Consider the following 24179-nt stretch of genomic DNA (forward strand, 5'->3'; position numbering starts at 1 on the left):
CAACAAGCAATTTCTGTTCATCTACTCAGAGACATCCAAGCACAAGTAACCAGGAATATAGGGACATAAGAATTGCCCTACTGGATGAGACCAGTTGTCCACCTAGTTCAGTATCCTGTCTTTGACCAGGCCTACTGATTTTTAGGAAAGTACAGAAGCAGTTATGCCACCTGGGGAAATTTCTTCCTAATCCCCAACAATCAGAGTTGCCCTGAGCCTTGATACATGGGAGTTCATATCCTTTTAAAACTCTTGTTTATATACCTGTGTGCATTTCTTTTGTGAAACGTATGGGAATAAGATCTAGCAGACGCCTCATAAGTGTGTTTTGTTTCTGTATAACATGCACCTATCCCATGTGGGGGGAGGGATAGCTCAGTGGTTTGAGCATTGGCCTGCTAAACCCAGAATTGTGAGTTTGATCCTTGAGGGGGCCATTTAGGGATGTGGGGCAAAAATCTGTCTGGGGATGGGTCCTGCTTTGAGCAGGGGATTGGACTAGATGACCTCCTGAGGTCCCTTCCAACCCTGATATTCTATGATTCTATCTTGGCCTGGTTATCAGCTTTTTTTAAACAATGGGATTGTTTGATTTCATTTTAGTAAATTATCACTTTTGATATAAACTTCATTGCTTTAAGTAGCACAATACAATACAGACACCTCTTCAGAAGTGCTGTGATGCAGTGCAGTAACCTCTGTATGCTGGTCAGTATTGTTGCTGTACTTTCAGATTCTAACTGGGCCTAATTGTGCCATTAAAGCAGAGGGGCCTATTTTGCCCCAGGGGGACCTTTGAATGGCATGTTGTCTTAGAATGGTACAAGGCCAGCTGTGAAAGAGCTCTCTGGTGTGCATCACCTTCTGAAAAGATCTGCTCTACTGCCAGTGCAGTGGGGTTGGTGGGAATTGGAGGACAGGACCAGAGCTCTACCTCTTCCTGACCCACTCTGGTAGTAGGAGGGAGTAGCACTGTGACCCCCAGTTGTGTCTGGGAATACAAATGAGGAGAAGATCCCTTGTGCTCTTCCACCACTTCCAGGTCCATGCAAGGTCCATGCACAATCTGATAAGCTTTAAAAGTAAAATTTTATTACACTAGTCATTGATTCTCGGCTTCACCACAAGATGGCACCATTGCCTTCTTAGAGATGTACAGCACAGAAAGGAATAGCACATAGACATGGCATTAACGAGAGTTGTAACAGAAAAGTATTTACTCTACAGCCTCACCATCAGCCATCACTTGTGCATTCTGCACATTCTTCCATCCATTTGCAGTTCAACAGAGAGTCATGCTACAATCTCCTGCAGCCCCTGGCCCACATGCTTCCCTGGGACATTTCCTGAAAGCCAAAGAGGTAGGCATCCTTTAAAGAGGGTGAGAAGAGCTTATTGTTGTAAACAATCTTATGACAGGGATGCAGGAGTCATTTAGATACCTGATGCTAATCTATGCCACTATCATTCCATGATTATGAAACACACCACCACCAACACAGTACACCCTCCCCCCATCCCCGTACCTCTTCTCCTGCCATGACTCAGATATGGGAAATGATACAGGAAAGGAGAGAGGAAACATGGATTCCCAAACTGAGACTCCATAAATGGTTGAAAATGATGACGCCTTTAGGGTAATAATATTTTTGTATGGAGAGATAACAGCAGGTTTGTGTGGGCTGTAGGTAAATCTGGTTCTCAAATGAGGGCTGCCCTTCATAACAATTGGTTGAAGATGTGTTCCATATTCAAAGATCCCCAAAGTCCACCCAAAGAACAAGAAGGTTTGAGCAATCTCTAATTGTGAGGTATGGTCTCATTTTGGTTTATAACATCACCAGACATCAAAGGCTGACCACAATGAAGTAACTGTTCACAGCCAGGAGTATGCTTTGGTGACATACAAGAAAAAGCAATGCCACTTAAAATGTACTATGGGCTTTAAATTCACATCAGATAGAAAATATTTGGAACAAATGTTATACATATATTTCTTTTTTGATTAATAATTATACGGAATACACTGAAAAACGGAGAGGCTGTGTTTTCACTTAATACACCTCTACCTCGATATAACGTTGTCCTCGGGAGCCAAAAAATCTTACTGCGTTATAGGTGAAACCACGTTATATCGAACTTGCTTTGATCCGCCAGAGTGCGCAGCCCCGCCACCCTGGAACACTGCTTTACCGCATTATATCTGAATTCGTGTTATATCGGGACGCGTTATACTGGGGTAGAGGTGTAAGTGGAAGAGTAATCTAAGCCAACTAACTGTTTGGTTTTCTAGTTGAAAACAGAATGAAATAATAATTCAGTGGAGCAGTTCATCATTACCCTACCTCAGTCTATCTCAGGGATCGGCAACCTTTGGCACCAGCCCACCAGGGAAAGCCTCTGGCAGACCGGGCCGGTTTGTTTACCTGTGGCGTCTGCAGGTTCGGCCGATCGCAGCTCCCACTGGCCACGGTTTGCTGTCCCAGGCCAATGGGGGCTGCGGGAAGGGCGGCCAGCCCATCCCTCGGCCCGCGCTGCTTCCCGCAGCCCCCATTCATCTCCCCTCCCCCAATAATTGGAGTCTAGAACCGGCCCTGAATATCAGTTAGGCAGCTAGCTTTTCCTCTCGCTTCGTTATGAATGGAGAATCAGGCCCGTTGATTGGATGGGATATATGCACATGCTTAACCCTAACAACCAATCTACCCCATACTGATTTTCTGTAGAGATGTTTTTGAGGCACAAAGCCTGGATTCAGATTTGAACTCCCCCAGGATCTGGGGGTATTTGCATTCTGGTTTTAGGCCTACTGGAGAGAGAGGGGACAGCAGTGAAGTTCTGATCCACTTCCTGATCCAAAACATCTCAAAATTGTTGGCTATTTTGGCATGTGCACATCCTTACTAGCCTGTGTAATTACATTTTTGGTTTGCAAATTTTTCCGTTTGGGTTTATTTTGTGAGGAGGAAGAAGAAATGAGCAGGCAACAGAATTATGAATTTTTGCACATGGAGAATTTCACAAATGTAAACCAGATATTCTAAATGAGAAGAGTTATAGCATTGAGGTAATCACCCTGGAGCTTACTGCATCACCCCACGGATCTTTTAGCTCAGGAAACATGCAGGCCATCTGTCAAGTTCTTCTCCCCTCTCAGAAGTTTGATGATAAGCCAGGTTTCCAGTTGACTGCAGATGTTCTAAAAAGGGATGTCATTTTTGCCAAAAAGGTTAACAAATAGGCTCCCATGAAGAAGTCATTCTCTCCATGCTTGAGAGGATGTCTCCCTCCTTCGATTCAAAGGTAGGTGTTTGTAATGAAGCAAAAGGACCCCCTGCCCTATGCTTCACTGTTGATTTCACTCTGCAGACTAGGAGAGGAGCTTCTGCCTCAAGCCATCTCTCACCTCGTGAAAACACCACATGGATTAAAAAAAATAGAGGGGAAAACATGAGTTCTAAGAAGAGCAGATGACAGCTTATCAGAGTTTAAATCCACTGTTGTACATGTAATAGAAAAACAATTTAGTCCAATGATTCTACAATCTTTTCATTCTGTCGGGCACTTTATAAGAGAGGGATCTTCCTAATCTCCTTGTTTCTCAAATGTTTGATGCTGTGGATGACCAGGAAGGGATCTGCAGGCTACACTTGGTCCATAGATCATGGTTTGAGATGCCCCCACATACGTCTGGTAACAACATTACAGACCCAATCTGCTGCTTCTGTGTCTTCAGCAACAGCTCCGTGTGCAGTCCTGCTCAGGAATCCTAGGGAAGGCTGCGAACCTTCATCAGCCCTTCCCTTCTCCTCTCCACTCCTGTGGGAGGATGGACACGTGGCTCTCGGCAAGAAAATAGTTTAGAGCAATCAATGCTTCAGCACCAGGGCAAGCCAGTCACCATATGCTCTGACTGGGTTACTGTAACGGGCCACGTCTTGAATGCTGGTCTACAGGTCACTTAGGCAGCTGCATGTTCTGACCAGCCACCCAGTGACTTGTGAACAGTCGCTGGAACTGAAAGCTCAACAATGGCAGAGGACTCCAGTCCTGGGACCTGATTGGAAAAACTTGGAGGGACCCGATTGGTTCCCTGTTTCTATTTAAACCAAGCAGAGGCACCAAAAGTTGTCGGTGCAACTGGATTTGTCCCTGCATAGGACTGCCTTTCCTGTACTACCTGATCCTGCTGCCTGATACTGACCTCCTAGTATCCTGTCCTGGCTTGCCTCTTGACCCTGATTCCCGGTGTACCCTCTGGCCTGTCTCAGATTCTGGTATCCAGACCTGGCTTGACCCCTGCTCTGACCACAAGGTCAGACTGTCCACATTCCAGTCGTGACAATTACAAGAGCCCCACAAGTAACCTGTCAGCAACAACCAGGGAGGTCTCCTCACACCGTGAGAGGATGGGCTTTTGCTGGCTTCTTTCAGGAGGTGACCATACTGACAAGGGACCCGGGCTTCCAAAGACATGGGGTTATTCTACGAGAGAGTGAGGGTCACTGGTCATTGGAGCCATGTATAAAGGTAGGGGTACGGCTGAAGCAGAATCCTTTAGCTTCTGCAAGTCCACTGGGCCAATGAATGTGCTGCACATGGACTCCATAAACACTGTTCTTACCCCAGTAACACCGAATGCCATGGAAATCTCTCCAAGAGTGCTGGTTCATATGAGACCCTCGTGTGCTTGTGTGATACACTGCTCGCACAATAACAGTTCCCTCCAGGGCTTCCTTGTGTTCAGATCATGGAGATTCCATGTGGAAAGAGCCACAGGCATCAGTTTCTCTTCTTCTTCAAACTTGAGGATTTTGTAAGTAAAGAAGCTTGTTCTTGGCCATAATCAATGCCTATTAATCCTCTCTGTCGCCTTCAGACCCTCCCCTAAGAAAAAGAGGGGAAAGCCTAAAAGAAATCTTTTTAAAAGGTGCTTTTCTCCTCCATGAAGAGGAGTGAGAAGAGGTGTCCTTGTCCTCAGCCTCCTGCTGTATGAATCTGGTTTGGACACTAGGGAGGGGATGGCTACTAAGGATGCAGACAATCCCTCTCCTGCATGCAAATTTCAAGTCCCAACCATGCTCCTATTAGTTTATTCCTGATACATTAGTTCATGATATTTATTTGGAAGCAACAAACAAACACATCTATTTCCAGCATTTTGTTGGTTCAGCAAAGTTTTTGCAGAATGGAAACCAGGTGCCTTTGGAGCCAGTTTAATGCAGGGTTTGGCTCTTGCAGAACTAGTCTGGTTTCTGGACAAAGGCAACCCTGCTTATTGTTTATACCACTGAATGGCTGAGCAAGGATGTCTCTCTGGCTTTGTGGTTCTGGTATTGTTTAGCATTTATTCTCTCTGCAATTTGCTTCAAAGACTTTATTTTTCTAGATGGAGAGATTGCAGATGGGCAAACTGCGAATGCCAATTCATCGTTAAACGTCCCCGGTCTGTAAATGTGCACGTGTGTTTTAATTTGCATGAGATATTTTGAGTAGCTGGGGGGGTGAAATTCACAAAAAGGAGAGAGATTTTTTTCCTTTTAAATGGAATGAGTAAATAGTATTTGTATATACTATGTTTATCTACCTTTGAATTTTAATGCTGAGATTGAGTGATACTTACCACCTCCCTCTTATTCACAGATAAATGATGTGTGAGGAGATAATAGAACAATGGGATGCAGAATCGCTGCTTTTCTACAGTCCTGATACAGAAATCCAGGCACTAGCACAATTCATTGTAAAGTTCAAGGGCAAATAAAGAATAAAATAAAGTCCTTTCCATATGGTAAAATGTGCAGACAAAAGCCCTATTTCCAGCTCCCCACGTCCGCTCTTTGCTTACAGAATGCAAAAGGCTTTTCGATCAGCCTCGATTTCTCAGCTGTTACTGCTGGTAAAAGGAGGTGGCCAAGCTGAATTACAATTATTCTTACTCTGTAGCTGACAGCCCAGTGCCTCTGCACAACAGCTGAGCTCAGCCAGAATCTGCACTTCAACTACTGATTACTCATCTCCTGCCAACAGACCGGATTCCTCAGGGCCTTACTGCTGTCCTGGGAGTTTCTGGCACCCATATTCTCAGTCTAGAGGCCAGAGGATATGTGTTGGCTGAGAATCACAGGTCAGGGCGTGGTCAGACTTCATTGCAAGTGGTGTTCTTAATAAAGAGTGTGCATTCGATCATATATATGATTACCCAGCATTATTACTAATAAAAGACCTGGGCCTGAGATTAAACATCATACATATGCAGTGTGTGTGACAGAGAGACAGAAATAAACACACACATCTCTAGTATGTATCTGGGGAGTATATTTAGTAGACTAGACTACAGAGGTTATGTGATGTATTGGAATGAGCACTGAAACCAATAGTGCCCAAGTTCTGATCCCTGCCCTGCTACTGACTTGCTAGGTAGCCTTAAAGAAGTGTTTAAATCTCCCTAGATCTCAGTTTCCCCATCTGTAAAATAGGCTGATGATAATATTCGCCTACCTCACAAGGATGCTGTAAGGCTTAAATAATTAATGGGTAAGGCCCTACTTGAAATGCGGGATGATTGTCAAAAAATTGCAGCTGAGCTGCGGAAAAGCCATGGAAAATTGCAGAAAAGTAGTAATGGACCTTGTTATTTGCGGTACTAAAGTCCATTATTACTTTTCCGTTATTTCCCGTTGTCAGCCACCTGGGGCTGAGAGCAGGAACACAGGGCTGACAGTGGGATGTGGCCTGGGGCTGAGAGCAGGGGCCACCTGGGGCTGAGAGCAGGAGCTCAAGGCTGACAGCAGCTGCCCTGGGGTGACAGTGTGGGCTCCTGCTCTCAGCCCCACAGTGGCTGGTGCTCCCGCTCTCAGCCCTGTGGGGCTCACTGTGGGGCTCCCACTGTCAAAACTGCAAGAGAAGCCTAATATTGTGGAATCCACAATTTCTGCAATATCACAAGCTAAGTAGGGCTTTATTAATGGGCCATAGTCAAAGATGAATCTGAGTTAGGCTAGGGGGAGTCTAAGACAGTGTAAGTGACCCCTTCTTCCTGCCCCCAATGTGTGTATTACACCTACAGTACTTACATGCCCTTAGATTTACAGTATATAATTACTCACACCAATTTACTAACATGTAATCCAGGGGTCAGCAACGTTCGGCACATGGCTTGCCAGGGTAAACACCCTGGCGGGCTGGGCCAGTTTTATTTACTTGCTGACGCGGCAGGTTCGGCCGATCGCGGCTCCCACTGGCCGCGGTTCGCCGTCCCGGGCCAATGGGGGCAGCGAGAAGCGGCGCGGGCGAGCGATGTGCTGGACGCGGCTTCTTGCCGCCCCCATTGGCCCGGGACGGTGAACGGCGGCCAGTGGGAGCCGCGATCGGCCGAACCTGCCGCGTCAGCAGGTAAATAAAACTGGCCCAGCCCGCCAGGGTGCTTACCCTGGTGAGCCGCATGCCCAACGTTGCCGACCCCTGATATAATCTATAAGTCCCTTACACCTCACTTCTGAATTTGTCATGCTGAGTCTAAGCTGGTGTAACTCACAGGCCAAGGGGCCAGAAGAGTAGAGTGTCTCAAGGAAACAACTAACATGAGAACAAGGAAAGAATATTTAAGTTAAATATCTTACTGTAAGTTACACCTTCTCCCAGCTGGCCAAACTTATGAGTGCAATTGTACGATGGGGTTGCTTGTGATGGTAGGGGGCATGGCTCAATAGCCTGGGAGCTCACCCCCAATGGGTGTCTTATGTTCTTAAAAACTCAGGCTTTGGGATTTCAGCTGGCCACCAGCACAGGTCAGGAAGGGATGCTTTTCCCCTAACGTATTCTGGTAGTTGTTTTTTGCTTCGTTTTGGTTTGTAAATCTCCTTCCTCTGACATGTCAGGAATGGCTGTGGCTGGAGCTGTGACTCCAGATGGAGAAGGCCCGGGCTCTGATGTGACACCGAGCATTCTCTCTCTCAGGTGCTTGGCTGGATAGTTCTTGCTCATGTGCTCAGGGTCCAACTGATCGTCATTTGTGGGGTTGGGAAGGGATTTTCCTCAGGTCAGATTGGCAGTGACCTTGGGGTTTTCTCACCTTCCTCTGCCAGCTTGTGGGTCACTTGCCTGGATTATCTGGTATCTCCTTTAATTATTTCCCTGGCGCTTTGGGGCCTCATGTACTGGTGAACCTTGGTCCCTCCTATTCTCTTCCTGTGGCTCCGATCGAGTCTCCTGTGGGCTGTAATACTTTGGTCTAATTTTGGTTGTTGGATGTGGTGTGCAGGTGATGGTGGTGGTCTGTGATATACAGGAACTCAGACTAGATGATCGGGCCGTCCCTTCTGCCCTTAAACTCTGACTCTTTGACATGTAAATTACACCACTCATTCACACATCAGTAAGTGAGTGGCTCATAGATTCATTGACTTTAAGGCCAGAAAGGACCAGTGTGATCATCTAGTCTGACCTCCTGCATCTTGCAGGTCACAGAACCTCACCCATCCTGTATTAGGCCCCTAACTGTTGGCTGAATTACTGAAGTCCTCAAATCATGATTTAAAGACTTCAAGTTACAGAGAATTCACCATTTACTCTAGTTTAAATCAGCAAGTGACCTATGCCCCACGCTGCAGGGGGAGTCAAACCGTCCCCAAGATCTTTCATTCTGACCAGGGGGAAATTCCTCCCTGACCCCAACTACGGTGATCAGTTGGACCCTGAGCATGTAAGCAAGACCCACCAGCCAGACACCTGTGAAAGAAGTCTCCGTAGTAACTCAGAGCCCTCCCCCTCTAATAGCTCATCTCCAGCCATTGGAGATATTTGCTAATAGCAGTTGTGGATCAGCCACTGTAGGCAATCTCATCATACCATCCTCTCCATACATTTATCAAGCTCAGTCTTACAGGTTAGATTTTTTACTCCCCTTGGAAGGCTGTTCGCTGTTTCTAACTCCTCTGATGGTTAGAAATCTTTGTCTAATTTCAAGCCTAATCTTATTGATGGCCAGTTTATATCTATTTGTTCTTGTGCCAACATTGGCCCTTAACTTAAATAACTCCTCTCCCTCCCTGGTGATTATCTCTCTGATATATTTATGGAGCACAATCATATCTCCCCTCAGCCTTCTTTCGCTAGGCAGGATAAGCCAAGCTCCTTAAGTCTCCTCTCGTAAGGTAGGTTCTCCATTCCTCCGATCATCCTAGTAGCCCTTAGGGAATCTAGTAAGAATCAAATTTTACACCACCATACACATCACTTCTGGACCTGACCCACATTTGTAAAGGATTTTATAAGTGTTTATAACAGGGTGACACATTTTTGGCGCCTGCGTAAGGATGCAGGGTTCTTTTATCAAGTCAACCTGATGTCAGGAGTTTGAACCCTGCAAAGAAATGCAAAAGTATTCTTAGTCTAAGATTATGTCAGGTGGGTCTAGTTTTCCACAATCTAGAAATAAGCCAGAGAAGGCATCATTTTCAGAGTTGGAATTAACACTCAAGCTGCTGGCTCCCAGTTCTGAGATCTGCCCACTTAGTCACACATCCTCCTCTCTTGGTTGGTGATAGGAAGGCTGGGCTTGTGGTTAAGGCACTGGAGTGGGACGAAGGAGATCTAAGTGTAGTTTCTGTCTGTGTGACCTTGATCAAATCACTTAATCTCAGTTCCCCATAATGTGAATTTTCCTTCCTTACTCCCATACTTGTCTGTCTTGTGTATGTAGATTATAAGCACTTTGGGGGCAGGGACCTTTTCCTTAGTATATGTTTGAACAGAGCCTAGCACAGTGGATCCTCGATCTCGGTGCTAATGTAATACCACTACTACGAATACTAATAAAGGACATGAGCCTGAACCTAAAAATTCAGAACAGAAGCCAGATTTGGAAGACCCTCAAAGTACAGGAGGGCTTAGATTGAAGGTTTTGGTTCAAGCCCATCTCTACTGCTGACATATAGAAACTGTGATAGAAGCGCGCCATGCAACAATGGTTAAAGTCATAGACTATATGCTGGCATGCTGTAACAGACCATTATTTGTCTGAAGTAGTAAAAGGGGCCTTTTGGTTTTGTGGCAGTTTTAGCAATGAGCTGGATAAACTGAAGGACATGCCAATATATCATTTTCATTTGAAAGCTCTTGATTTCTGTCCTGTAGAAGATATCTGCCTGGAATATTTAATGTGACTGATACAGCAACCTTTGTTAGACTCTTTCTGTGATTACATGGATATAAGGATGTGTATTTACTGGAGACATATCTCTTGTAACAATAAATGCATTTCTGTATTAACCTATTGTCATGATCTCTTAGCTATAAGAAAGATTGTTCAGGCCTCTTCATACAGAATGCATTACCAGTGCTACAAAATGGTGACTGATGATACTTAGCTGGGGAAGCATCTTGCATTTCCAACCTGACTGTGACATGATCCCTTCTGATGGCTTTGATGGGATTTTCCTTTCCTATATTTAATATTTCTTCAGGAAAGAATCCTTTAAATCCATCTTACATTCGGCAGGAGTTTTGTGAGCATCTGGGAATCATGTAATCAGCTGGTAATTTCAAATTATGCTGTACTTTAGGACAGGCTTTTCTATTCATGGAGCTCAAAGCGCTTTCTAAACACTGCATAATACAGTCAATAGGCAACGTCATCAGAGGAACACCTTGCTATCCTGGAAAGTGGATGTTCTGGAAACCCATCCAGTATGACCTGGAGTGATCACATGCAGGTGGGTCAGCTAAAAATATACTGACAATGTCTGCAGGGTGATGTCTGCAGTGATTTGCATAGGATTCGGCAAGCTTTGCAAATCCACCTTTCAGGATTTTGAAGTGAAATGCCGTGTTATTAGCTACCACTAAATTGCCATGGATCTTTGCTTGTGTAACCCAGCTGCTGAGTGTGGCAACATTCAGGACCTGGTGCAAGATCTATCCATTCAATGTGTTTTTTTCACCCTGCAGGGAACTTGTTTTCAGCTGAGAGAGCGGAGAAGGATTTGTTAGTTGCGGGGGATTTGTGTCTCCAATAGGGGCAAGGGCCAGTGCACAGTCTAGCATGAGAGGCATTCTTCTTGTTGGCTGACGTTTATTTTAATGCTTCACTCACAATTGGCTATGATGGGGGTGATGATCCTGCTTTTAACCAATCACTATGGGCTATATTGTCTCCTGTGTGGGTTAATCCTGTGAATCATTGAATCATAGAATATCAGGGTTGGAAGAGATCTCAGGAGGTCATCTAGTCCATCTAGTACTCAAAGCAGGACCAATACCAACTGAAGGTGAAGGTGACTGGAAACAAAATGAATTTGTGCTCACAGTGTTCTTTCTATTATTTTATCACAGGACAGCGAGGTTTGCCTCCTTTCCCTCTGTGGGAATTTAGCATATGGATACCATGATCATCCCTCAAGACACAAGTAGATCTCTGGGGAGTTGCCAAAGGTCAAGACCATCCGTACAGAAGCTTTATGTCTCTGAATTTCCTCCAAGTCATACCTGGCCCTCTCCAGCCTCCATGGTATAATGATTCCAGTTGAGCTGAGCTGTCATGGCTTCTCCTACTTGATGCTGCCCCATCAGAATATGCAAGAGGAGGTACCCTAGGTTATTGGTGACCCACACGCCAAAGACTGTTCCTACCCTCTGTTTGTCCCAACCCACTGATCTCAAGGCTTGAACAGTCTCCACAGAGGAGACTTTGCTGGGGTTGGAGGAGGGATGAAGCAATGCTGTGGAGACACCCCTCCACCCTTCCCTCCCAGTCAGGTAGGAAGCCTTGTCTTTATAACACCGATGTTTAAAAGACATTAAGGAGGGTACAGTCCCTATAAAAATAAATCTCAAATGCTATGTTGTGAAAGACTGCCAATTCCAAATCAGTTATTAGCTCAGTGGATTGGGTGCAGAATAGCTTAACTCTCTGTAGCTCTCATAAGAATAGTTCCTTCAGGTGCAAGCTATTCCTTTGAAGAACCATGTCAATGATTCTTGCCATAGGACCAAGACTTTCAAAAGTGACTAGTGCCCAACTAGAGACACATTAGAGCCTTTATTCTCATAAACAGCTTAATCCCCACCCTTGGAAAACCACAGGACTCCAAAACAAAAAAGGCAAGCAAAATCACTAGTTACTTTTGAAAGACTTGGCCTAGGTGTTTGAAAGCTTTGAAAGAAGAGCTTAAGGATGACATTTTCAAAGAAGGAACAGGGATGTAAAAATAAATTTGATGGAAGATGTATCAAAGCACTGTGGATTGCTTTGAAAATATCAACCCAAGGCTTCCTCCTAAAGCAAATTAGTAGTGAAAGTTTTAATTGCACTATCAAAAGTTTGTCTAGAATCCTCATTCAGAGCAGACAGACCTCAGATAATTGTCAGTTTAAATCGATGCTGATTGTAAAATGCATCATGGTTGGAGGAAGTTCTTTGACATAGCGAGGATGTGAGGGTTGAGGTGCGCTGGCAGAGCTGAGTGGGGACCTTGGCTTGGAATAGCTGGTAGGGTTGTTGTAAATGAGGGAGTTTAGATGCATTGTATTGATGTACTGGGTTTACGTGCCTATGGGGGAAGCTTGCACGGCAGCAAATCACAATATGCTTCCCACCTGCTGATCTTTCCCTCACTTTCAAAAGCATCACAATCACCCCAACATGCAATAAAGAACTTCACTAGGGACAAAAGCAGCATCTTTAGCCAGATTTAATTACACAGCAGAAAGATCCAATGTTTGCTGCTTTGGGTAAAGATAATTCACCTAATTTAGAATAGGAAATTTAATCTGGGGAGCTAAATTTAACCTTCCTTTTTATCTAAATGAATTTATTGATAGGAAGAAAGCAGATGTATTCCCAGTTTCTCAATCACTTACTCTGTCTAAAGTGATTTAGCTGATGGAGCCACAGGGCTTGATTCTCTTCTAACATAAGCTGGTATTAATCAGTAGTAATGCCATCAAGGCCAATGGAATTGTACCAGTGTGCAACCACTATAAGGAAAATCCAAATCAGGTCCACAAACACATCAAGGTATTCCTAGAAATGGCTGTCATTCATATGCCATAGTTTGGTTACTCAGTGATGTCTCTGAGGCCAGATCCTGATCTCAATTGCACTGGAGTAAATCCAGTGATTTCATATGTGCAGAAAGCTATGATCCAATGAAGCTATTCTAGACCCTGTCCCCTCCCTCAGAATTGTCCACATATAGCCTCATTTAAATCAATTAAAACTGGTCCCTGCAGTGTGCTATAGTTGTAAGAGGCATAGGGAATGACAAATGACCGCCACATTCCTATTAGGGAATAACCTTTTGTCATTGGGTACAGTAATGTAGTTTACAGAAGTTATAGCAAAACAAACAAGCAAACCTTTTAGGCCATTTGTCTTAGCACTGCCTGTTCCCACTCTGGGCAGATGCAACTGGAAAAAAATATTGACCAAAGAGTCTTTATCTGTGTCCAGTTTGTTTTGTCTATAAAATTAGTTTTTATGATACCAGTGGGATGTGTGACTGGAGATAGAAGCCAGGATTTATCTCCAGAACCGGTACCCCGCAGGTAGTTCTACCTTTATTTGGAGAGGCCTCTTCTAGGGGGTGAGAAGATTGTTTTATTTCCAGGGCCTAGGACATTCTGAGACTGCCACCAGTGAGGGTGTGAACGATCATGTTGGTTTTGTGGTGTAGACACCTGACAGAGATCACCAAGTCTTTACTCAGCGCAGCCAGTGGATTGTAATGGCTCTTGGTTATTTTGGCCTCAAATGACAGAAAGCGAAAGTGTTTGGCTGTTGTGACGTTTCTGATGCATTGGAATAAAAAAAATGTTTTGGATTTACCCAGAACCACATCTGTTGGGCTGATTTGGATCAAATGACTCAACTCTGTAACCTTCTGTAATTTCAGGGAATTTGGACTCATATTCTGGATTTGGCCAGATATTAACAAACCAACAATGTTGGTTAGGATACAGGAAATACAGCTCACCAGTCAAAATGCTTGCAAGGTAACTTTTATTTAGTTTAAGGTTAATCAGATCAACTATCAGCAAAACCTCAGATCCCACTTGGAGATATGATTCAATGAAACAGAGACACTAGGGTGAGATTTCTAAAAATTGCTCTGGAAATACAAATTATAATTTTACGCACAGCTACCTAATTTGTAACTATTCACTTAGATTATCCATGAGAGCTGCCACATGGCTCAGATCAGTGGTTCATGTAGTCCAGTATCCCATCTCTCAGAGTGGCCGGTACCAGATGAGATGGTTTAGCAAAAGGTGCAAGAAACCCCACAGTGAAGAGTTATGGAAAAGTTTACTTACAGAGACGTTCCCTGCTTACTCCTTTTAGTTAGTGGTCAGTTTATGCTAGATACTCAACTTGAAGGTTTATATCCTGTATACACAGCAAAAATAGCTTAGTCGTGGAAGTTCTGTAACGCAGAAAAATGATATGGGGCAAAAAAAGACCCCGATCCATTGAGCACAATTCTCTTTTCACTTACACTGGTGTAAATCAGGATGAGCTAGTGTGAAAACGTCAGAGAAGAATCAGGCTCCTCTGCCTATTGTCAACTCTGGCTTTCTTTTCCTCACTTTTTTGACACAAAAGTCAAAACTGGTTGCACATTATAGGATTGCAGCCATTACCCCACTGCAACTGAAACCCAAAAGGCTGCTGCATAAGCCTAACTTCATTTTTTTTTTCAAATTGGGGCTAGATGATTAGTGCTTTCCAGATGATTAGATCATATGAAGTCAATGGGAGCTTTGCCTAAAAAAGCAGAGGGCAATGACTTCAACATTTGTCCCATTAGCTCCCCCTCCCGCTCCTCCCGCCCCCATTAATGTAACCAGAACTGGAATGAATCTATTCTTTTTGTTTAAAATACAGATTAAACTTTAAACTAATAATTGATCATCAGGGTGAAAAACACTGAGGCAAAGTTAACATTAAAGGGGTGAACAAGGCACTAGGACCTAGGAGAAGTCTCATCCACCCTGGCAGGAATTTCTTGCTTGGAGCTCAGACAACAAAGGCAGAGTGAGACTGGTTTTCTTTCTCTCAGCATCTCCACCCTACGAGCTGAAAACCGGTGAGTAGCGCTTTAGAGTGATTTCCATGCAGAAAGTAACAGATGTCACATACAAAGGGAAAAGAGAAACCTCTTTCTTTTTGTACATTACAGCATCTGCAGTTTCCAAAAAACCTTAAAACCTCTGATTCATGTTTAAAGTTGCTTGCATATTTCATTGTTTTATGCATGACATTAAAATACATATCTCACAATTTGCACTGCTGAAAAAATATGTGCAACTCGCTGTTTATGTAAAAACTGCCTGCATAACCCACTACTGCTTTGCTACATGTCAGAGACAATAATGAGATCTTACACAGGTCATGGTGACATTGTAAAATACTGAAAAAAGGGACTGGCTCCAGAAAATCTGATGGGTGGGGGAATGATAGCAACAGCTTTTCCTAGGGTTTGTACCTGATTGCTGAGCCATCGGATTTTAATCCCATTTCTGTTTTGTATGAACACACTGCTACCATATGTGAGTTGCATATTAATAGTTTTGCCCAGAGTGACAGTTTTGCAAGGTTTCCCATTTTATAGGGTTGGGGGTGTTCTTTTGGTACTGAGTTCAGTTTAAAGAGAACACAAAAATCACTGATCATTGGATTTGATCTCCAACTCAGTGCAATCTCTGTATTTTGCCCATAAAACTGCTTCTCTCTTTCCCGCTGTAATACATTTCAGATCAGAACAATGAAAGGTGTGCTTGCAGTGGCGTGATATGGATACTTTGACAGGGACAATTTCCACAATTAAATCACTTCCTTAAGGGTAGGGGGAATAAAACAACAAACAAAAAGACCCAATTTTTTTTCTTCCTATTACCAGAAACAAACCCAGGAAGGACTGGTGAATTGACAATTGTTTATCGAACCCTCATTTCAATGAAAAAAAATTCAGTCATTTCTTCTTGGAAATGTAGGATGGTGTCAGAAATTGATTGATGGGCTGGGAGGGGGCTGCTGGGTGGGGGGAGTTTAGTATCTGGTTGCTAGTCTTTATTGAACAGACTGTCACAAAGAAACTGGCTACTCCCTTGTGACTGTTCTTTCGTAAATACCAGTTTGTTCCCATTTCAAATATTCAGATACTCTTGTTCCTTCTGCAAATCTACAGATTGAAACCTAACTCCTTGGGATCTGCTTGTTCTCTGCTGCAAGGGAAAGTCTCCCGTGGCGTAGGAGGTTTAATTAATTGCCAGCCTTTGTTGTTTGGGTGGGATTTGGGGTTTTTGTTAGTAATTTTCATGTATCTCTTCAGCCCAAGGTCTCAATTCACTACACTTCAAAACTGCATGGAACTTAAATGTGCTAAAACCAGGCTGCTATTTAAAAATACATTTCCCTCCCCGCAATGGGTGGGTCATTTCCAAAAATGCCCCTACCTCCTCCAGCCCCAGAACTGATGTGAAGCTAGATCAGGGCAGGACATGGGTCACTTTGAAAATAAACTGCTTCTGTTCATTCAAAGAAAAGCCAAGGTCTTGTGGGTATGTAATTTCTGTCTGGATTTGGGGCCTGATCAGTCTAATATCTCATATGCATTCCTTCCTCCCCATTCCCCTCCACTCAGCTTCAGATCTTTAGGGTTCACCAAACTATGGAACTTGATTTTGGACACTTTGACGAAAGAGATAAGACGTCCAGAAACATGCGAGGCTCACGTATGAATGGATTGCCCAGCCCCACTCACAGTGCTCACTGTAGCTTCTACCGAACCAGGACCTTACAGGCACTGAGTAATGAGAAGAAAGCAAAGAAGGTGCGTTTCTATCGCAATGGGGACCGCTACTTCAAGGGGATTGTGTATGCCGTGTCCTCCGACCGCTTCCGAAGCTTTGATGCTTTGCTGGCTGACCTGACCCGTTCTCTGTCTGATAACATTAACCTGCCTCAGGGAGTTCGCTACATCTACACCATCGATGGGACCAGAAAGATTGGGAGCATGGATGAATTGGAAGAAGGTAATTAGCATGATATGCTGATCGCTTTATGGTGCAGTGAGGAGGGGCTGGGGGAGGGGAAATTAATCTGCACCATTCAGATGTGACTCTAAGGTCACATTTCTTTAGCGCTCAATAGATGATACTGTAATGTCAGCTGTATTGTGTATCTATTGAATGCCTACCCAGAGCTTCGGGGAGGTGACTGTAGGGAGTTTTATTGCTCTAGAAAAATAAAATAAAAAATACAAATACAAAGATGAGGCAATTGGATAGAAAACATGTGCATGTCTGTCTGAAGGGGGTGTACCTGCCTGCCTACTTGAGAGGTGTGGAGGAGTCTGTGGAGGGATGGTTCGGTAAATATGTGTGTAGGGATAGGCATGTCTGTAGGGGTGTGTCTACGTGGGGGGAGCTGGGTCTGCAGGGGCATATCTGTGCATTGGGGGGACGTGCGCCGTGTGTGCGGTAGGGAGATGTGTGCCGTGTGTCTCTAGGGGCGTGTCTCTGCATTGAGGGGGATGTGTGCAGTGTGTCTGTGCAGTGCCGACATGTGAGCTGTGTGTCTATGTGTTGGGGAGGCATGTCTGCGAAGTGTCTGTAGGGGCTTGTGGGTGCAGTGGGGGGGATATGCGCAGTGTGTCTGTGCACTAGGGCAGTGTGTGCACTGTCTAGAGGGCTTGTCTGCACATTGGAGGGAGGTGTGTGTGCAGTGTGTCTGTGCAGTGGCGACATGTGAGCAATGTGTCTGTAGGGGCGTGTCTGTGTGTTAAGGGGATGTGCACAGTGTCTGTAGGGGCCTGTCTGCGCGGTTGGGGGATGTGCACAGTGTCTGTAGGGGCGTGTCTGCGCTTTGGGGGGATGTGTGCAGTGTCTGTAGGGGCGTGTCTGTGTGTTGGAGGGGATGTGCGCAGTGTCTGTAGGGGCGTGTCTGCACTTTGGGGTGTGTGCGCAGTGTCTGTAGGGACGTGTCTGTGCTTTGGGGGCATGTGCGCAGTGTCTGTAGGGATGTGTCTGTGCTTTGGGGGCATGTGCGCAGTGTCTGTAGGGATGTGTCGGTGCTTTGGGGGCATGTGCGCAGTGTCTGTAGGGATGTGTCTGTGCTTTGGGGGGATATGCGCAGTGTCTCTAGGGGTGTGTCTGTGCGGTGGGGGGATGTGCGAAGTGTCTACAGATGTGTGTCTGCGTGGTGTGGGGATGTGTGCAGTGTTTGTAGGGGTGTGTCTGCACGGTGGGGGGGATGTGTGCAGTGTCTGTAGGGGCGTGTCTGCACTTTGGGGGAATGTGCGCAGTGTTTGTAGGGGTGTGTCTGTGCAGTGGGGGGATGTTTACAGTGTCTGTAGGGGCGTGTCTGTGCTTTGGGGGGATGTGTGCAGTGTCTGTAGGGGTGTGTCTGCGCTTTGGGGGGATGTGCACAGTGTCTGTAGGGGTGTGTCTGCACTTTGGGGGGCATGTGCGCAGTGTGTGCAGGGGCATGTCTGCGTGTTGGGGGGATGTGCGCAGTGTCTGTAGGGGCGTGTCTGTGCAGTGGGGGGGATGTGTGCAGTGTCTGTAGGGGCGTGTCTGCGCTGTGGGGGGGATGTGTGCAGTGTCTGTAGGGGTGTGTCTGCGCTTTGGGGGGATGTGTGCAGTGTCTGTAGGGGTGTGTCTGCGCTTTGGGGGGATGTGCGCAGTGTCTGTAGGGGTGTGTCTGCACTTTGGGGGGCATGTGCGCAGTGTGTGCAGGGGCATGTCTGCGTGTTGGGGGGATGTGCGCAGTGTGTGCAGGGGCATGTCTGCGTGTTGGGGGGATGTGCGCAGTGTCTGTAGGGGCGCGTCTGTGCAGTGGGGGGATGTGTGCAGTGTCTGTAGGGGCGTGTCTGTGCTGTGGGGGGGATGTGTGCAGTGTCTGTAGGGGTGTGTCTGCGCTTTGGGGGGATGTGTGCAGTGTCTGTAGGGGTGTGTCTGCGCTTTGGGGGGATGTGTGCAGTGTCTCTAGGGGTGTATATGTGCGGTGTGGGAATGTGCGCAGTGTTTGTAGGGGTGTGTCTGCACTTTGGGGGGCATGTGCGCAGTGTGTGCAGGGGCATGTCTGCGTGTTGGGGGGGATGTGCGCAGTGTCTGTAGGGGCGTGTCTGTGCTGTGGGGGGGATGTGCGTAGTGCCTGTAGGGGCGTGCCTGCGCGTTGCGGGGATGTGTGCAGTGTATGCAGGGACATGTCTGTGCAGTGGGAGGGATGTGCGCAGTATTTGTAGGGGCGTGTCTCTGGGTTGAGGAGGATGTACGCCGTGTGTTTGTAGGGGTGTGTCTGTGGGTTGGGGTGTGTGTGGACAGTGTGTCTGTAGGGGCATGTCTGTGCTGCGGTGGGGGGGAGGTGCGCAGTATTTGTAGGGGCGTGTCTCTGGGTTGAGGAGGATGTACGCCGTGTGTTTGTAGGGGTGTGTCTGTGGGTTGGGGTGTGTGTGGACAGTGTGTCTGTAGGGGCATGTCTGTGCTGCGGTGGGGGGGAGGTGCGCAGTATTTGTAGGGGCGTGTCTCTGGGTTGAGGAGGATGTACGCCGTGTGTTTGTAGGGGTGTGTCTGTGGGTTGGGGTGTGTGTGGACAGTGTGTCTGTAGGGGCATGTCTGTGCTGCGGTGGGGGGGAGGTGTGCAGTATTTGTAGGGGCGTGTCTCTGGGTTGAGGAGGATGTACGCCGTGTGTTTGTAGGGGTGTGTCTGTGGGTTGGGGTGTGTGTGGACAGTGTGTCTGTAGGGGCATGTCTGTGCTGCGGTGGGGGGGAGGTGCGCAGTATTTGTAGGGGCGTGTCTCTGGGTTGAGGAGGATGTACGCCGTGTGTTTGTAGGGGTGTGTCTGTGGGTTGGGGTGTGTGTGGACAGTGTGTCTGTAGGGGCATGTCTGTGCTGCGGTGGGGGGGAGGTGCGCAGTATTTGTAGGGGCGTGTCTCTGGGTTGAGGGGATGTGCGCCGTGTGTTTGTAGGGGTGTGTCTGTGGGTTGGGGTGTGTGTGGGCAGTGTGTCTGTAGGGACGTGTCTGCGTGTTGGGGGGATGTGCGCAGTGTGTGCAGGGGTATGTCTCTGCAGTGGGAGGGATGTGCACAGTGTCTTTAAGATTGTGTCTGCGTGTTGGGGGGATGTGCGCAGTGTCTGTTGGGGCATGTCTGTGCTGCGGTGGGGGGCAGGTGCGCAGTATTTGTATGGGCGTGTCTCTGGGTTGAGGAGGATGTACGCCGTGTGTTTGTAGGGGTGTGTCTGTGGGTTGGGGTGTGTGTGGACAGTGTGTCTGTAGGGGCGTGTCTGTGCTGCGGTGGGGGGGAGGTGCGCAGTATTTGTAGGGGCGTGTCTCTGGGTTGAGGAGGATGTACGCCGTGTGTTTGTAGGGGTGTGTCTGTGGGTTGGGGTGTGTGTGGACAGTGTGTCTGTAGGGGCATGTCTGTGCTGCGGTGGGGGGGAGGTGCGCAGTATTTGTAGGGGCGTGTCTCTGGGTTGAGGAGGATGTACGCCGTGTGTTTGTAGGGGTGTGTCTGTGGGTTGGGGTGTGTGTGGACAGTGTGTCTGTAGGGGCATGTCTGTGCTGCGGTGGGGGGGAGGTGCGCAGTATTTGTAGGGGCGTGTCTCTGGGTTGAGGGGGATATACGCCGTGTGTTTGTAGGGGTGTGTCTGTGGGTTGGGGTGTGTGTGGACAGTGTGTCTGTAGGGGCGTGTCTGCACCTTGGGAGGGATGTGTTCAGTGTCTGTGGGTTGGAGTGTGTGTGGACAGCATTTGTGTAGTGTGTGTATCTGTGCAAGAATGTGTGCATTGACACTAACGGCTATTTTAGTGGTTTGTGGTAGGCCTTGGTACCTGTTTGTGTGTAGGTTATCTATGGAATTGTTGAATTGCAGACTATTCCAAACTGTTTCTAAAACTGAGATTCAGGATGAAATCTGGTCAACTCAGAACTTGGGCAGGTTGTTTAGTTTCCTCTCAGTAAACCGGAGTTATTTTGGCCCCATGAGTTACCTCTGACCCAATGAGCTGCCATCTTTAATGATGTCACACTCTGGAGACAAAGCCGCCTGAAGTCAAGACAGGAAATAATATCATTACATGGTCAGAGCTTCATTTCGTTCCCAGGAGCAATGCCATGGCGGGGGAGGAGGAGGTGTCTGCAGTTGGCATAGTTGTGTATAATGAATGAAAAGGACGCCCGCAGTAATTCTTATGCTCTCTTCTCAATTAGAAATTTAGACACTTGGTTCTTTCTTATCTGGATTCACCGAGTTGAAGCTATTTTGGTATTGTTAGGAAGCAGGTTGGTGGCATTTTCATTCAAACAGACCTTCTGGCTCATTTGATGAGACTATAGGAAAGTCACGAGGCCCCTTCCTTTTATTAGGAAACAGCAGGTTTTAATGAATAAGACACTGGCCTGCACATTAAGAGGAGGTTGGTTCTGTGCTGAGCTTTGCCTGTGATTCATTGTGTGAGCTTGAGGAAGGCTCTATACCCCCACCCACCCTTCACCTGAATTTTCTCACCTGTAGAATGGGGATATGGATACTTGTTTGCCTTTGTAATGCACTTTGTGTTCTATGGATGAAAACGTATTAGAATAAGTAATATACTAAGTAGTATTACTTTGAGAGCTTCACTAGCAAAGATACAGAGATGATAGAATAATACAACTTCCCTACTGCAATTAGATTAAGAACAGATGTCAAACAGATGGAGGTGTGAGGGTTTTTTTAAACTAATTATTATGTCATATATTTAGTGTCAGTCTTTCAGGATGTCCAAAATAGTCGCCAGAGGAACGGTGCCAGCCACATTTTTCTAGGTTTCACTGTTTATTGTAACTTTTCCATTTTCAGTAATAGCTTCATAAAAAGGAAACATCACGTTTCCTGTTCCATTGGTTTATCTATTACGTGTCCTGTTTTTGCAGTGGAGTAGAAGCAAATATCCCTGCCTTTTTATTTTTTAAAATCATTTTGCACTGGCTTCACTGTGCTGCAAGCGGGAATGTTACCCAGCTCCTGGAAAAGTGTTTGTTTAACTGATTAGGTTACAGCCGGGGGTGCTGACATTTTGCCTTTGGTGTGTCACACCAAAATGGCAATAAAAAAGATTTAGCTGCTGACGTGAATTTGAAAAACAAGTACTTATTTAAAATGTGGTTGGCAGAGTCGCACTACAGAACCTCAGCCAATGTACACATGTATCTGAATGGAATGAAAACAAAGAAATCCCCATTCCAATGAATAAAAATGTAAAGTTAATAGCCTAATGCCTTTACCAACTACTCCATGATAACAATGTTCCCATGTCACTATGGATAGCCTGCTTGCAGAACACCAAACAGAAAGAGAAAGAGACATTAATGGGTTATAATTTATATTACAGCAGCTGTAGTTGCACTGCAACTGGACTATAATTTTTCACATAATCATTGCAGTTAACTTCTTGCTTATAAGATTGTATTCTAGCACATGCAGGAAAAAAAACCAAAATGTCAGTAAAGGGATAAAAATTATCTCAATCATATAATTAAGCTTTTATATTAATGGTAACTACATGTATCAAAAAGAATAATTGGAGTGTAATGAAAGCATAATTACAGTCATTGTTTTATAAAGCATAACCTTCAATACAGCAACTAGAACCTGGAAAAAGTAGTTATCAAAGAGCGACTGATTTTCATAGACTTTGCTTTTGTCATAAACACTGAATAACTGAAATTACTGTTAAGTGTTACATTCTGCATTTTTGATTATAACATCTATATCAGGAGTCGGCAACCTCTGGCATGCGGCTCTCCAGGGTAAGCACCCTGGCGGGCCGGGACAGTTTGTTTACGTTTGGCCGATCGCGGCTCCCACTGTCCGCAGTTTGCCGTCCCAGGCCAATGGGGGCTGCGGGAAGCGGTGCAGGCCGAGGGATATGCTGGCCGTGGCTTCCCGCAGCCCCCATTGGCCTGGAGCGGCGAACTGCGGCCAGTGAGAGCCGCGATTGGCCGAAGCGGCCGAAGCGGCAGGTAAACAAACTGGCCCGGCCCGCCAGGATGCTTACCCTGGCAAGCCGCGTGCCAGAGGTTGCCGACCCCTGACCTATATCATGGAAGGCTGTTCTGTAAACAGGGGGTATCAGGGTATCGTAAATACATTCTTTCTAGGATGCAGGGTCACATTAAGCAATGCTGAACTAACCAAAGTTTAGGAGTACTTGTGGCACCTTAGAGACTAACAAATTTATTTGAGCATAAGCTTTCGTGGGTTACAGCCCACTTCTTCGGATGCATAGAATGGAACATATATTGAGGAGATATATATACACATACAGAGAGCATGAAAAGGTGGGAGTTGTCTTACCAACTCTGAGAGGCCAATTAAGTAAGAGGAAAAAAAAACTTTTGAAATGATAATCAAGATAGCCCAGTACAGACAGTTTGATAAGAAGTGTGGAAGTACTTACATGGTGAGATAGATTCAATGTTTGTAATGGCTCAGCCATTCCCAGTCTCTATTTAAGCCTAAATTGATTGTATCTAATTTGCATATCAATTCAAGCTCATTAGTTTCTCGTTGGAGTCTGTTTTTGAAGCTTTTTTGTTACAAAATTGCCACCCGCAGGTCTGTCATTGAATGACCAGACAGGTTAAAGTGTTCTCCTACTGGTTTTTGAATGTTATGATTCCTGATGTCAGATTTGTGTCCATTAATTCTTTTGAGTAGAGACTGTCTGGTTTGGCCAATGTACATGGCAGAGGGGCATTGCTGGCACATGATGGCATATATCACATTGGTAGATGTGCAGGTGAACGAGCCCCTGATGGCATGGCTGATGTGATTAGGTCCTGTGATGATATCACTTGAATAGATAGGTGGGCAGAGTTGGCATCGGGCTTTGTTGCAAGGATAGGTTCCTGGGTCAGTGTTTTTGTTCAGTGATATGTGATTGCTGGTGACCCAGGGGCTGGGGCAGAGAGGCTCCACCTAACAGAGGGAACCCACGTAGGGGCCGGGAGGGCTGAGGTGGGAACCCAAACAGAAGTGGGAAGCCACGTAGGACCAGGGAGGTCTACGGTGGGGACCCAGACCATAGAAGAGGGAAGCAGGTGGCTCCAGTTGGTGGAGGGCCTGCACTTTGAACGAGATTCCCTGAGGGCTCAGCTGCGAGGAGCACAGGGGCGATAGGGAATTCCCCCCT

At 46.1% G+C, this 24179-nt stretch overlaps 1 protein-coding gene across 4 annotated transcripts in view; it reads left to right on the forward strand.

Moving 5' to 3' along the window:
• Positions 1–14949: 14949 nt before the first annotated feature.
• Positions 14950–24179, forward strand: part of DCX (doublecortin) — a 100143-nt gene continuing 90913 nt past the window's right edge. For all 4 annotated transcript variants that reach the window (XM_008170034.4, XM_008170036.4, XM_008170033.4 and 1 more), the window contains exons 1-2: positions 14950–15086; positions 16644–17034. In XM_008170034.4, coding sequence (XP_008168256.1) covers positions 16671–17034 — 364 coding nt within the window. In that variant the 5' untranslated portion in view covers positions 14950–15086; positions 16644–16670. The remainder of the gene's footprint in view (positions 15087–16643; positions 17035–24179) is intronic.

Source organism: Chrysemys picta, chromosome 9 (genome assembly GCF_011386835.1).
Source record: "Chrysemys picta bellii isolate R12L10 chromosome 9, ASM1138683v2, whole genome shotgun sequence".
Classification (NCBI taxonomy): domain Eukaryota; kingdom Metazoa; phylum Chordata; order Testudines; family Emydidae; genus Chrysemys; species Chrysemys picta.